This window comes from Rhinolophus hipposideros, assembly GCF_964194185.1.
Source record: "Rhinolophus hipposideros genome assembly, chromosome: 1".
Lineage (NCBI taxonomy): Eukaryota > Metazoa > Chordata > Mammalia > Chiroptera > Rhinolophidae > Rhinolophus > Rhinolophus hipposideros.
Genome location: NC_138047.1, coordinates 10,833,245 through 10,849,627, shown reverse-complemented (window position 1 = coordinate 10,849,627; position 16,383 = coordinate 10,833,245). Strand labels below are relative to the sequence as shown.

The following is a 16,383-nucleotide window of genomic DNA, read 5'->3' as shown; positions in this document are numbered from 1 at the left end:
CATTGATACTATCTCGTTGGTGAAACGGGCAGGACATATTTAGTAGTCATTTTGAAATATGAGGAAATGCATTCTAAGAATCTGAATCACTTATTACAAAGCTAATAAGTGGCAAACCTCTGGATGTGAATCCAGAGCTATAGAATCCGTGGATCTAACTTTATATCAATCATAAGAAGTTGATACTTTATTGTTTATTTGTACTCTCCTTACTTGAAGTTTTAGCTGTTTGAGATTATAATTGTTACTTGTCTTTAGTGTCTCCCTGTTGGGACAAGAAAATAACTCACCCCATCTATTTGTAGTTACTTTAGAATTCTTGTGAGGTGAATGTGTTTTCTTGTCTGGTTTTCACGTTTTTTACTTTGTTCAATGTCCCTCCGTAATAGACGAGAGATAGGGTAACTGTAGAACCTCTCTGTTCAATGAAGGGTCTCATCCAGGAGGCCAGAGTTGTGAGATGGCCTGTGGTAGCACATCGCTCTTTCTTTATCAAGTGGCCTTTTGTTTATGGGCATTCGGGATGGAGGAAGCTTTAAAGCTCTGAGGACTGCTGATACCATTGGGAATATCATTTTTTCAACCTCTATCAAGCCTCGTATGATTGACTTCAGTAAAACTAGAACTATAAAAATATTTTTGCCAATTAAACATTAGAAAAAGGAAATCAATGCATTTATTAGATTTGTAAAACCTATATTGCTTCAACTGATAAAGACTGCTTAAGTTAAATATCTTGATAATGTTAATACTTACTTGGTTGACTTTATCTTTTACAGCCTGTGCTTAACTTAAGGGACCTTGGATTATCTGAATTAAAAATTGGACAGATTGGTCAGTTGGTAGACAGTCTACTTCCTGGGTTTTGTAAAGGCAAAAACATTTCTTCCCATTGGCATATATCTCACGTCTCTGCACAGTCCTTCTTTGAAAATAAATATGGTAAGTTATTTTTTGTTCCAATTAAAATAAGTTATTTTAGTGCTATTGATAATCCTAACAGATATCATTTATTAACATTCACTATGTCCCAGGTTCTTTCCTGAGTTGTTTTCTTTCCTCCTCCCTCCCTCACTTTCTTTCCTTCCTTATTTTTTTATTTTTTTGGCTAACTTTTTATATTGGAGTCATTTCAGATTTACAGAAAAGTTGCAAGGATAGTATAGAGTTCCTATGTACACTTCCCCTGGCTTCCCCTAATGCTGACTGCTTACATAACTGTGATACATTTGTCAAAACTAAGAAATTAACACTGGTACATTACTTTTAACTAAATCACAGACTTTATTTAGATTTTACCAAATAAGTTTAATTTCACCAAATCACGAGTTTTTCTATTAGGATCCGTTTTCTGTTCTAAGATCTAATACAGCATAACTACATAGCATTTAGGATGGTGGAGTGGTATGGTATCTTTTGTTTGTTTGTGTTTGTGACAAACATTTATTTACTGGATTCTAGGTTACATATACTACTAATCTCTAAGAATACATTGAAGAAACAGTCATGGTCTCTTATAGAAAATCTACGTATTTCCATGAGTCTTGTTGATCTGGTATTATAATAAGTGGCCATTTTGTTGAAAGGAATGTCAGTTCACGGTTTCTTTCTGGATGATACTTAAACAACTAACATTAGAGTCTTATCAAAATTCTTGTTTTATATTAACGGAAAAACAGATTTTAAAAAATCAATAAGCTATAAAAGCCCAGAAACAAAAGAGCAGGTTTGAATAGTTTTGTGACAAAGATTTGATTTGAAACTGTACTTTGTATTAACTTAATTCATTTACTTCCTTTGCCTTTCATTCATATAAGGGCTGGAGGATAAATAAAGAATTCAAGAGTGAGAATAAATGAAGTGTTTCTGAGCTGGGGGCTTAGGCTAAAAATCTGCTTCTATTTCATTACCTTTTTGTGCTATACGTACTACCTCTTTCATAAGAGAAGCCCTGTGATTTGGTTGAGTGAGGAGCAGATTAGGATCAAACTCAGTCCTGCCAGAGTGACTATGGTATTTACTTACTTTCTTTTCTTTTTTTTTTTTTTTTAAGATTTTATTGGAGAAGGGGAATAGGACTTTATTGGGGAACGGTGCGTACTTCCAGGACTTTTTTCCAGATCAAGTTGTTGTCCTTTCAATCTTAGTTGTGGAGGGTGCCGTTCAGCTTCAAGTTGTTGTCCTTTCAGTCTTAGTTGTGGAGGGCGCAGCTCAGCTCCAGGTCCAGTTGCCATTTTCTAGTTGCAGGGGGCACAGCCCACCATCACTTGTGGGAGTTGAACCAGCAACCTTGTGGTTGAGAGCCCGTGCCAACCAACTGAGCCATCTGGCCACCCGGGAGCTGAGCGGCAGCTCATTGACTTCATTCTAGTTGCAGAGGGCGCAGCTTGCTGGCCCATGTGGGAATCGACCGGCAGCCCTGTTGCCCAGAGCTCTCGCTCTTACCCAACTGAGCCTCCCGTCTGCCTCTCCTAACTTTCTTTAAGTTGCTGTTTTTTAATGAAAGTATGAGGAATAACTATCTTACTTTGAAGGGTCAGATGAAATAATTTGAAGTACTTGGGGCCCACAGTGAGTGTTCAGTAGATTAAAATTTTTTATTATCATTGTTATTACAGTAGTGTAATTACTATTGAACTTCTAGTCTTGATAGTTACATTTCCTTTAAACTTGTTCCTCTTATTGCCAGTCATTTTCTAGGCTTAGGCAGATAGGAATATTAGGAAGGGGTTTCTGACTTCACTGTAAGGGTTCTTAGAAGAATCCATGCATCGTAGTTGGGATACAGGGATAGGTGAGAACCACTGTCTCTCTTGTTGATGCCTAGCTTTTCCCTACGATCATAGATGTAAAGTAGGATGGTGCCCAGTAATCAAGAATAGAAGTTAGGAAGGAACACCAAAGTATTCATGGCTTTACAGCTATCAAGGGAACTTTCTTTGTACCCCATGACTGTGGAAGCTCTATGAGAGAAAACTGGCAGAACCTCTGGTTTGCAATGTTTTATCACATTGTTCATTAGAGTTTTTTAAATTGTCTCTAGAAAATAATGAGTTTTTATCTTTTTATGTTTTTAACTAAAAGTAACTTTAGCTAAACATATATCTTTCACCTCTTGATTTGAATTTAATTTCATTGGCAGCTATATTTGTATGTCAGATAAAAAAAGATTGATAAGTGATAGTAAAATGATGAATTACTGTATTTAGAATAGCAGTGCTTTTAGATATTTATAAAACTATACAAATAAAAGGCAAAACTCATATTTTGGTTTTCCTAATATTTGGTAAAGTTATATTTCATATATACATATATTTTTTCGGTTTGGCATTTAGAACATTTACTTTTTCAATTTTCCTCCAGGTTACATAGATGTATTTAGTGCTTTACGTTCCTCTTGCTTGTACAGACAACATTCAAGAACTCTTAAAAGCATTTGTTCAGATCTTCAGTACTGGCCAGGTATGAAGCAACAACTGTATTTACTTTGCAAAAAATAATAGATGTATTTATTATATTCTGATTTGTTTTCCTTAAAGAAACTAATGATTATAAACATTTATTTGTAGCTCACAGTAGCACTTATAGAGTATTTGAAATCAATTAGTTTGGGTATTCTGTGTAATTATTTATGTGGAAAATATTAAATAGGAGCTAAATTTTGAATGTATTAACTGCTACAGTAAATCATTCTAGGCATCTTATCTATACTGGCTTCAAAATAGTTAACTAAGCACATTTGTTTATTTCCCTTCATTTTCAAAATCACATTGCCAGACCAAAAAATAGAAAAATGAGAAAAAGTCAGGGCAACAGCAGAGGGATTTCACTGATGGACCAGAAATATGAGGACTTTCCATAAGTCATAGAGTAGATGACATTAAATTGATACCAAAATAAAAAATGCGTTCATTCGTATTATTATATGATAATATTATTACATCAGACACTAGTGATGGGTCTTATGTGAGAATGATAAATGAAAAAGATAGGTGATGCCTATTTTCATGGAACTTAAGAGTAAAATAAAAGAGGTGTGTACTGCTATTTCTGATGGAACTTAGGAAAAAACCCAAATTTTGAATCAATAAAGGGGCTCTGGGATGGTTGATACAGTAAACAGTTGAAAAGATTGCCAGAAGTGGGCCAATCACAGAGCAGGTATGGCTTTTAACTTTTAGGCTGCAATTTGTAAAAGACTTGTAATAAGGGTGTGTGTGTGTGCGCGCGCGCGTGCATGTTGCAAGGAGTGTATATCTCTAAAGACTCCTGGTTTGAATATTCATGACAGAGAAACATGACAGTACCCCAGATTACTCTGGACTGGATCATGTACTGAAGGTATCCTTCTCGTTCACCTTGAGTCTATGTTTTGTAGTCTAAATACATTTATCACCTTGGTAGGTTTGAGGAAATTGATCAACAGTCAGTGCTGATCACTGTATTCTTTACAAATACAAATGGATTAGCAAGAATCTCCACATATTTGAGGTAAACTTGTAATAAGAAAGAGAGGCACCATGTTGAGCAGAGACCAATAATCCTCTTAAGAAATTATTAATGCAGAAGACAGAAGAATACTATTTTCAGTATTTTTGGAAGACATAAAAACTAAGTATGTATTTAGGTATGAAGTATATATCTTCACTTTCAAAGCACTTGCATGTTAGGTCAGGTTCTCTGATCATGTAATAAAATTGAAATCAATTAACAGAAGGGATAGCTAGAAAATACCTAAATATGTGGAAATTTAAAGATACTTTTCTGAATGTCTGGCTAAAGAGAAATGTCAAAACTGAAATTGTAGATAATTAGTAATGAACCACAGTGAAAATCTGCACATCGAAATCTTTGGGTTGAGGACAAACTGATGTTGAGGGCATTGTATAATTTATTAAGAAATAAGGAAGATGGGAAATACTTTTAGGAATTTAGCCTATATGTGCTGAAAGATAATATATACAATATCTGCATTGTATATATTTACTGCAGCATTACTTTTAGCAAGAATAAACAGGAAACAACTAATGTCTGGAGTAGGGAAATGGTTGAATAAATTGCTATACTCAGATAAATTGGAAAGCTATAAACACCCATTAAACTGCACTGTCTGACCTATTTTGAAAATGTACGGACTATATTAAGTGAAAGAAAACAATTGTAGAAAGCTCTGTACTGTTACAGAAAGAGCGTGTGTTTAAATAGATAGAAGCACAATCATGGAATTGTTAGTACTGGTTACTTATCAGATGTAGGAGTGGGGTTTGAGGAATTAGAAGACACTGACTTTGATACTTAGCTGTTTTTTTAACATTTTTAAATTGCCAAGATATGTAAGGTTAATTTTGTAGATTCAGTCCATTTTAATGACAAGTGCGGTGAAGTATCAGGCAAACAACTGTGTTAAGAAAACAAGATGAAAACCTATGATGTAAGGTGTGGTGTCATAGTTTTGAATCTTAGGCATTTTTCTGTTCTTATAAAAATTTAAAATGAGAAGTAAATGTGATACTGTTTCATTCAGTTTTCATACAGTCTCGGGGTTTTAAAACTTTGAAATCAAGGACACGACGTCTACAATCCACCTCTGAAAGATTAGCAGAAACACAGCATATAGCACCATCATTCGTGAAGGTAATTAGACTGTTTTTGTTTGAAAGCAATAATTTTCAGGTTATTAAAATGAGAAGCTTCAATATCTGATTTTTTTTGTTGGCTGATTGATTTTCTCCCATTTTTCTACTTATGACAAAGGATGAATAACCTGTGTAATCATTATAACTACAACTCTTCTGGGTGCCAGACTTGTCTCTCCTCTGGCCATTAAACATCTCCCTGTTTTCTTTCCCTATCAACCTACTACACCTGCTTATATGTGTCTCTGTGTTAATGAGCAGCATCCACTCAAACTAGAACCCTGGTAATCAACTTTGATTTGTGTGTCTTCTCTCACCTCCCACATCCATTAAAGTCTTGTTGATCCAGCCTCTTAAATAGTTCTTAAATCTTTCTTTTCATCCCTACTTCCATTGCTTAGACTATTAGTTATCTAGGCAAGAAATGGTTATAAGCATTCATTTAGTCCCCATGCCTTTAGTTTTACTACCTTCAGTCTAGCCTCTAGACTGCCACCAACCGGTCTGTCTAAAATGTATTAAATATAATAATTGTGTTCCTCTGCTTTATTGTCAGACTCCTGCCGTGATACACAGGGCATGTTATCATTTCACCTCCACCTGTCGTTTTCTGTGCTCATTTTCAATGTGTCACCCCCTCTGTACCCCTAACCTCCCCATCACTTGGCGTTTTAAAGTCCTGTCATACAAGATTGCAGTTCTTCAGCATTGAAGACTGTTGTTTCATGCCTCTGTCAGATTGTCCATGCTGTTTGTCCCTGTGGCTTACGTATCCCGTTATCTTTAAGGCCTTTCTTGACTGTCTAGGTAGTATTTATTTTACCACCATACCTAGTACTTCTAACATAATGTGAAAATGATTTCGATAACTTCTGTATCTCTCCTCAATAGACTGAAAACATTCAGATCATTATTTATCTTTACATCTTCAGAACATAAACAGGACCAGGTATATGAAATGTGCTCAGTAAACATTTAAGATATTAATGAGGATATCCTGTAGCAGACTTAAAGTAGTGTGAACGACAAGTCATTAGAACCCTGAGTCAACATGTGACCTGTTAACCTATTTTCAGTATAGTGTTCATACAGAGAGTTTCTTTATATTAATTGATTGATACAGGTATAGGGTCCAATGTTAGTTTGCTAACCATTGATTAAGTAATTTATTGTTGAGTTTTAACCTAACTTGTCTCATTGACAAAAATTTAAAATTCTAGAATTATAGTAAATTTTTTGTGTGTGAGTGATCAGAATATTTCTGAGGAGTGGTATCACCTTATTATCAACCAATACTGGTGTGTTTTTTGTGTATTTAGGGATTTCTTTTGAGAGACAGAGGATCAGATGTTGAGACTTTGGACAAACTCATGAAAAACAAAAACATACCTGAAGCTCATCAAGATGCGTTTAAAACTGGTTTTGCAGAGGGTTTTCTGAAAGCTCAGGCACTAACCCAAAAAACCAATGGTAAGTTGATTTGACAGCTGTATTTGAGAAGAGTGTCTGAAAGGAAATCATAGGCCTACCTTCAAGTGATTATGAGTAACTTTTCTAATATCGAACTTTCCATTGATTATATTCTGCTGTATTGTAACCTAAGCTGTGTAGAGATGGAAGTATCTGCTGGCATTTCCCCTTTCTCAGCTGAGAAACTGAAGTCAAGGACAGAAGTGTGAGTGGCTTCATGAAGTTCCTGTCACAGAGTGCTGACAGGAAATCATGGCAGTTAAGCAAAGGACAATTACGCAATTATTCCAAAGTAGCATGTGATGAAATATGATTACCATCACTAACCTAATGTTTGCATTTCATAGAGCTGTTGTTTCTTATTGATGCCATTTGATTTAAGGCTTTTTTTCCCCCCCTCCAGATTCTCTACGACGAACTCGTCTGATTCTCTTTGTTTTGCTGCTATTTGGCATTTATGGACTCTTAAAAAACCCGTTTTTATCTGGTAAAGACTTCATTTATCTGACTTACTAATTTTTAAAAATCTACATACTTGTTTCTTTTTCATAGTCCCCTTAAGACCTGTAAGTCTTTCATAATCTGTTCCACTATGAAAACAGACTGGTCCACTTGAGAGAAAGTGGACCATAATCTATTCCACTTAAGAGAAAGAAAAGGTTAATGTTTATAGATCTAAGATCTAGGCCTTTCATTCCTAAATCAAGACTTCTCAGAATGAGTCACTTTGAGATAGTTTTTTGCATTTAAGTAGAAAAGTTTTAATCTGTACCACGGTGTACCTTCTGCCTTGTCAGAGGGTTTATTATTTTGACATTATTTTGTCGGTTACAGGAAAAGTTTCTTCAGGCAAATTCAGGTTTTACTCATTTTGAGAAAGTAATATTTTGTTAAAATTCCAAGGATTGTGTTATGAGAGTGAAAATGTTATTTAAACCTCTAGTAGTGGTTAGTTTCCTATATTTTTAGAAAATGATACCTGTCTAATTGTAAAACTAAAAAAAATATTTTTAGCAGAGTTTTATAATAGCAATACAAAGTGAAATAGTTGTCTTTTTAGAGACTAATAAATTGAATTTATTTTTTCTGTTTGCCAGTCTAAAATGAAGTCTAATGTCAGGCTTAAGTGCTTTTAATTGCTTTTTCAACTACCATTTAATTTTAACCCTGTGTTTTCTACTCTCTCTGTGATTGAGTATCTTGAGAGAAAAAACTCTTAATGTATTAAGAACTTTGGTTACTTGGATCAGGACTTCATCCCATAACTTGCATGTAACCCCAGACATTTTAAGTTTTTTTGTGGTGTGAAACCTGAGATGAAGTTTTAACATCCAGGAATATCTTTTTATATCTAGATTCACCATCTCTTATCTCCTTTTTTCAAAAAAGAACCACTATAGGGATGATAAGGTGATATTGGCAGGTTGGTAGAGGGGTGACATGAGAGCTGATTATTCTTAATTGATGTCTTAAATGAAGGAAAATAAGTATGAAATGTGTTGCCTTTGAGTAATTATTCTAAGTTTTTATTAGGTCCAAGTGCTCCTGCTGCAAATTTATTTTCATTATTTATTAAGTCCATCTACATAAGCCCTTTTTCCCCCTTCTTCCATCTCCCCCCCACTCTGGTTCAAGTCCTAGCGCTTAGGTCACACCGGTTGATGGTTGGCTGGCTGGCTGCCTGCTGCTCAGGTTGACTGCTGGCCACTCAGCCCACGCCAGCTCACGCCAGCTCACAGCAGCCCACGGCAGCCCAGCTCCAGGTAGAGCTGTTGTTCACAATCTTAGCTGTAAAGGGCGCCCAACACTGGCCCATGTGGGAATTGAACCGGCGACCTCAGCATTAGGAACACAGTGCCCCAACCACCTGAGCCACAGGGCCGGTCCCTATATAGAGCCTTGAAACAATAATTTAGTGAGCTAAAACAGTCTCCATTTTAGAATTACTGTTTTAAATTTGCTCTCTTGGCTTGTCTGTTTTTGATAGTTAAGTGTTTTTTGTTAACCCTATATTATTGCCTACTCATTTTTTTGCTTCTGTATTTCAATCTATCTTAAAGATAATGCTTTTGACATACTCTGAGGAAATTAGAAATTGCTCAGTTTAGTCATTTATATATGTCCAGTATGGAAGTTTACCTGAGGTGTGGAGGTTTCAGAAAGCTTTGTTTCCCATAGTCGATTTGTTCACCATAGTTAGTCTGTCCTAGCAAACTTTCACTGCCTTATACTTAATGATGTCGTTACTGATATATCATCTAAGGACAAATAAGTTGTCAAAGGAGGAAGCCTATTTGAAAAGTGAGAGCTGTTAAGCTTCACCTTTTATTTTTTAATGTCAGTGCCATTTTTTTTTTTAATGCTAGGTGAAGGCAAAGCATTTCAAAATATAGATCCCTGACCAATTGTATCAGAATGACCAGGGTGATTGTTAAACATGCAAACACTACAATGCCCCTTTTCTGAATCTACAAATCAGAAGTTCTGTGCCATGGCCCGGGAACCTGCATTAACACATTCTCAAGTGATTTTTATGCACTGGAATATTTAAGATTTCTAACATTAGCTGTTACAAGGAGAAGAGGAATATAACTCTTAGTTTCAATTGGAAAGTATAAAGATGCCATTTTAATGTGAATCATTTGTTCCTTGAAAATGGTCTAGAAATCCAGAGGACCTAGTTTCTACTCCTGACTCTGATTTAATGTATGTGAAGTTAGATATTTAATTTTCCTGGGCTTTGCTTTCTTGCATCTGAAAAAATAAAGTGGTTAGAATTTTATGAATCAAATGTGTGAACGTTTTCTTCCCTTTAGTCCGCTTCCGGACAACAACGGGGCTTGATTCTGCAGTAGATCCTGTCCAGATGAAAAATGTCACCTTTGAGCATGTTAAAGGAGTAAGTTGAAAAGTTTACCTTCACCTCTTCAAACATTAACTGTATAAGGTCAATATTTGATTCTAAAGGTGTGAATAATAGAAAATATATATTGGTCTCTGATCCCAGTTCCTGACACAGAGCTTCGAAAATCCTTGTAATTTCCTCTGTGATAAGAGCTCGAGGAGCGTCTTTTGTTCAGTTGTTTGCTTTTGACTGCTATTCCTTTTGACTGACACAGAGTTATTGCTTTTGACTGACACAGAGCTTCTAAATCCCTTGGAATTTCCTGGCTGATAGGAGTGTCTTTTGTTCTAATGAGGTGACTTTTTTTTTTTATTGGGCAATATTGGGGAACAGTCCCTCAATCTAGTTGTGGAGGGCGCAGCTCAGCTCCAACTCCAGTCGCCGTTTTCAATCTTTAGTTTTGGGGGGCACAGCCCACCACCCCATGGGGGAATTGAACCGGCAATCTTGTTGAGAGCTCGCGCTCTAACCAACTGAGCCATCCTGCCTCCCCTCCGGAAGCTCAGCTACAGCCTTGTTGTCCTTCTATCTAGTTGTGGAGGGCGCAGCTCACTGGCCCACGTGGGAATCCAACCAGCAACCCTCTTGTTCAGAGCTCGCGCTCTAACCAACTGAGCTATCTGGCCGCCCCAAATGAGGTGACTTTTAGTGGGCTTCTGGATAGCTTTAGGATGGGGCTGGTTACCAAGAAAGATCAAGCCTTGATTAGAAGCTTGGACCTTTCAGCCCCACCCCACATTCTCTAGGGAGGAGACAGGGCCTGGAAATGCAGTTAATAACTGATTGTACCTACATGAAGAAGCCTCCATAAAAATCTCAATAGTCAGGTTCAGGAAACTTCCAGGTAAACAAGTGGTGGTACTGGGAGAGTAGCTCATGCAGAGAGGGCGTGGTGGCTCTGCGCCCCTTCCCTCAGACCTGTTTCATGTCATTTCTTAGTATTAATGTGTAAAAGCAGCAAAGTGTAGTGGAATGAATGTGGACCTCGGAGTCAAACAGACTGAGGTTTCAAATTTGTGTTTGCCTTACTGGTGTGTATCCTTGAGCAAGTTACTTTAGATTCTCACAGATTGTGTATGTGCTTGACACAAAGTTGATACTCAATAAACGGTACTTCTCTTTACCTGTTCCTCTACTGATCTTTGTAACTCTGGTATCTAAAACATCTATATCTTGAGTGAACAGAACGGATGAATGCTAGTTTATAGCCAGTTAATTAAATCATCTGACAAATATTTAATTGTGTTTCCTAAGTGCCAGTCCCTGTTTTAGGTACTGAGACAGAAGAAATAAATCTCTACCCTCCTGGAGTTTTAATTCTAACAGGAATTGGAGAATGCTATGGTATATATGGAAATAATAGAGTATGTTAAATGGTAAAGTATTATGGTAGAAAAATAGAGCAGGGTGTAATGAGGATTGGGAGTTCTGGGATAAAGATCACAATTTTAAATGGGGTGTTCAGGGTATGATTGACTGAGCTGGTGACACTTAAGTGAAGATTTGAAGATGGAATAAACCATGCATTTTACCTGAGCAAAGAACAGTTCTTGCCAGAGGAAGAGAGGGAATAAAGGATGTAAAGAATTAACGTACCCTGTTTGTTTGTTGAGATCTGAAAAGGCTACTTTTATGTGGAATATAGTGAGCAAGGTGAATTAGCAAAAATACTAGATGAGATCAGAGAGGTAAATAGGAACAGATTGCATAGTATCTTGTAAGCCATTATAAAGACTTATACTCTGAGAAAGTGGGAGCCATGGAAGGATTTTGAGCAGAAAAATAATATGATTTGATACAAAATTTAATGGGACACTGTATTGATGATAATTTGGAGGGGACAGAGGTAGAAAACAGTCTGTTATCATGTCCAGGCAAAGATGATGTCGGCTTAGACCAACATGGTAACAGTGGAGTTGGTGAGAACTGGTTAGATCTTTAATACAGATTTTGAAGGTAGAACCAAAAGTTTCTTCACAGATTAGGATGTATGGTATAAGAGAAAGAGGTGTCAAGAATGACCACAAGATGTTTAATTTGAACTGTTAGAAGGATGGAATTGTCATTTACTGAGAGAAAGACTGTAAGTAGAGTAGATTTTGGGGACAGAGATTAGGAATTCAGTTTGGGGTGTGTTATATGTGAGATATCAAATGAAGGTGTTAACTAAGCACATGGATAGACCATTTTGGTCTTCCTGGGGAGGTTTGAGCTAGAGATAAAAATTATAATAGAGATTACATTTAGATGTATTAAGTCCACGTGTTTTCCTGTGATCGTGATCATCAGTGGAGTGAGTATGACTAGAGAAGAGAAGAGGCCTAGGTACCGAGCTGTAGAGTATTAAAAAGTTCAGAGGATAGAGAAGGAAGAATCAGAAAAGTCAGAAAGAGCTGCCAGTGAGGCAGCTGAGGGTTGTATCCTAGAAGAAAATTTCCATGATGATGAGGGAGTGTTGAACTATGTGGAATGCTATTGGTGAGCTGATGAGAATTGACCATTCTATTTAGAAATGGGAAGATCATTGATGTACTTGATAAAGAGCAATTTCAGGGGCAAAGCCTGGGGTTAAATCCTGATTGCAGTGGGTGTATAAGAGATGGAAAGAAATTAAATGGAATAGGTGACTATAAATAATGTTTGAATTTTATTGGAATGGGTAGTTCATCTATTCTAATAGAAAATAAAGTAGACATGTATAAACTGGTAGGTGGGATATACATGGGGGGTTTATTGATAGTGGAGTCAGAATCAGTCATGAGCTGAACGAATGTGTGAATGGAAGAGGAGGTCTGAAATTGTGTAGGAATTAGAGAATGGATGGATTAGGGAAATAAAATATGATTGGTGGGCCACTCAAAGTTTGGGATCGTGAATTTCTGTTGAGTCCTGTCAACACGAGTATTTTCTTCCACTAATTAATAAGCAGTAGGGAAAGCATAATAATAGTGTTTCATTATTTGAAGGATTGATAAAGATTGTCTTGCAATTTAATGACCTGTCACTAGTGAATGTGTTCAAGTAAAGGCAACGTAATTGTCCTTGAGGAACGTTTTTGGAAGAAATTCTTCCTGTAGGAGGTACACGAAATCCATGACTTCTGGGGATTCTTCCACTTCTGAAGAGGCTGCTGATATTATTTCTGCTCTTCCTTTTTCCACACTCTAGCTCCTATTAATACATAAACTTTTTTTCAACCTTGACTCTGGGGAATAAGGCATCAGAAATTATGGTAATTTGACACCACGCAGTCCTTTTCTTTGCAATTTCAATAGCTATGAACCCTGTTGGAATTGCAAAAAGGGAACAATTGAGGAAGAGGTTGGTGTAGCGATTATTTGATAACTAGACTTACCAGTGCAATGGTCCCTTCTCATTTTTGAGGTCTGCATTTAGACGCTTGCTCTGCACCAAACCTGTGCATGGCTGTGGTCAGTGAGACAGTCTTGCTTTCTCTCTGCAATGTATACACTTCGTTCCTTAACACACCACACATCTGGAAATAGGCCATTTCTGAGTACAAAGCCAAAGATAACCAAACATTAGAGAAGGGGGCCATCATAAGGTAGAGCCTCACAAAATTCTGTGCTAATATGAATAGTTGTTTGCTATAAAATCTAAGTTTATATAGAGCAAAGGAATTCCGTAGCATTTACCATAATAGATATGCCACAGCCACAGTACATATAGATGTACTACCTGTAATCAACTTTACCAAAGTCTTAAAGAGCTTGTATAAGAATGTCATTTCCTTGCCCAGAACGTCTGATTATGCAGGGATGCTTTTATATATAGTTACCATAAAAATATTAATAAGGGTTTTTATAGCTTTATTCATTGCCTTGATCCCTATAACCCTATTTCCCTCCATCGATTTTTATATTTCTCAACTGGGAATTCTCTTGTCACAGAGGTTGGGGAGAGAAAATGTAATTTGAATAGAAAATGTAATTTTTCCTGTAGTTTGAAGTTATCCTTTACCTTGACCAAATGGATGTGGTCTTCTTTTAGTACATGGGTATGTTTGAATATTTTTAAAAATTCTTTTCATTAAAATATTTTTGTAGACATAAATTTTATTGAAGCTCAACATGCACACAAAAATACACAAATCATAAATGTATACTTTAATAAATTTTCACACAGTGAACACGGCTCAAAAATACAGAACATTACCAGAACCTCCCTAGTTACTATCTCTTCCCAATGCAAGGATAATCGTTGTCCTAATACCATACATTAGTTTGTGCCGCTTTTTGAATTTTATATAAATGTAATACATGTAATGTAGGTATGGCTTCTTTCACCCAACATGTTTGTGAGATCCATCCATGCTATTTTGTGGAGTTGTAGTTTCTTAATCCTCATTATACAGTATTCTGTTCTACGAACACGATAATGCTGTATGTTTATTCTACATGAGATATTTGGGTTGTTTCTAGTTTGGGCTCAAATAGTGTGCTGCTGTAATTATTCTTGTATGTGTCTCTTGGTTAGCATACTTGTATGTATGCGTTTCTTTGGGCCTCCTGTAGGAGTGGACAAAGCTTTGCTTTTTTTTAACCATTAACTTTGTAAATATTTTGGTAAATTTTTAATAACTTAAACAGCCTAACTATAAAGACTCTCTCAAGCCCATCAAAAAACCTGTTTACTCTTAACAATTTTTTATTTCCTGGAAATGGTCTTGAGAAATTTTCTAGAAATCAGAGGTAGTCATGAGTTTATTTTTAGATGTGCAGGATGCCCTCTGGCACAAAATGTGTTTCATATTTTAGTGCATTCCTTCCCAGGCAGTTTTTAACCCTGCTCTGTGTTCATGAGCTCTTTTTTTCTCACTGAGAGCCGTTTAAAATTGTCTAATGTAAGATTGCAGATTGACTGCTAGTGAGGTGAATTGGATTAACAAATGTATTATTTGGCCAGTATAATTTAAAATAAATAAATATAAGTAAGTGCACACAAACACATTTGTAAATTAAATTGGCAGCCAACGTTTGTAAATTGGAAAATTTCATCCATGAAAAGATTTTGGGGTTTTTTTCCTTGGAAAATTTAAGTCTGGAGGTCTAGGTCTGTATTTCTTGGTAGAGCCAAGTCCTGGTTTTTGGCCTCATTCATGGACTTGTTTCTTAAATCAGCATATTGCCACCACTATTATTTAACATCTTGGCCGTCTGCACTGATTTTTAGTATCATTCCAGCACTGAGTATTTTTGACTTTTCTAGTATGCTAATTAGGAAAATTGCTCACCATTTCTGATAGCCAGCTTCTGTAATCTTACATCAGAGTTTTTAAAGTTAAGCTAATGTTCTGCTTGCCATCTTAGTTGGCCACGTTGCACTTTATTCTCGCTAGCGACGGAAATTCTGCAAAATTAAATATTCTGGGCATGAAATCTTATAAACTTTTTTGCCACAGCCATTTACAAAGCAATATCAATGCACCATAACCTAATTTTAGTCACTGTCCTTTGGCATTTGTTAGGGACTTGAATCATTTATAATCTAGTAGTAATTCCTTATAATGAAAACAGCCTCTTAATCACAAATTATTAAGTTAAATACAGATCCCTATCATTAATACAGTATGTCCACATAATTTGCCCCTGAAGCTTATAACCAGCTCTAAAAAAATTCTGGATTTGAGACTTTGTAAATCAAATGCCATGACACATTTGACTAGAATTTTGAATGTAACAGTTTTTATTAACTGGAGGAAGCACTTTTACAAAAATGCAAAAAGTTAAACCTGCCTTTTGTTGGCATATGTAAGGAGACTTTGCATAATGACAAGGGCCAGGAGAAAACCCTTTGTGTATTTATAAAGGGGAATTTTTAAATACTCCTTTCCCTGAAACAGACAAGTTAATTTCCAATTAAATTTATGCTTTTCAAAGAGAATGGCTTGATAATCTAATTATTTTAAATTGTTTGGTAAATTGTGTCACTTTAGGTAGAGGAAGCTAAACAAGAATTACAGGAAGTTGTTGAATTCTTGAAAAGTCCACAAAAATTCACTGTGCTTGGAGGCAAACTTCCAAAAGGTAAGATACCTTCCCTTTACTAGACTTGACATCAGAAAATATTGTAATATATTACTAATTTAGTTTTATAATTTTTAAAAAGATTTTTATTAAAATATAGCTAACATACAATATTATGTTAGTCTCAGGTGTATAGCATACCGTATTTCCCCAAAAATAAGACCTAGCTGGACAGTCAGCTCGCTCTCATGTGTCTTTTGGAGCACAAATTAATATAAGGCCTGGTCTTATTTTACTGTCAGACCGGGTCTTATATAATATAATAAATGTAAAATATAATATAATATATAATATAATAAGTACCTGGTCTTATTTTATTGTAATA

The 16,383-nt window shown here is 36.0% G+C and overlaps 1 protein-coding gene across 3 annotated transcripts in view; it reads left to right on the top strand.

Annotated features, from left to right (window-relative positions):
• YME1L1 (YME1 like 1 ATPase) overlaps window positions 1-16,383 on the top strand; it is a 47,292-nt gene that overhangs the window by 10,158 nt on the left and 20,751 nt on the right. For all 3 annotated transcript variants that reach the window (XR_013993883.1, XR_013993884.1, XM_081057791.1), the window contains exons 3-9: window positions 780-942; window positions 3,364-3,462; window positions 5,525-5,634; window positions 6,956-7,106; window positions 7,510-7,593; window positions 9,923-10,005; window positions 15,968-16,058. Coding sequence is in view for 1 of the 3 variants with exons in the window: in XM_081057791.1 (XP_080913917.1) it covers window positions 780-942; window positions 3,364-3,462; window positions 5,525-5,634; window positions 6,956-7,106; window positions 7,510-7,593; window positions 9,923-10,005; window positions 15,968-16,058 (781 nt within the window). In the remaining 2 variants the exon portion in view is untranslated. The remainder of the gene's footprint in view (window positions 1-779; window positions 943-3,363; window positions 3,463-5,524; window positions 5,635-6,955; window positions 7,107-7,509; window positions 7,594-9,922; window positions 10,006-15,967; window positions 16,059-16,383) is intronic.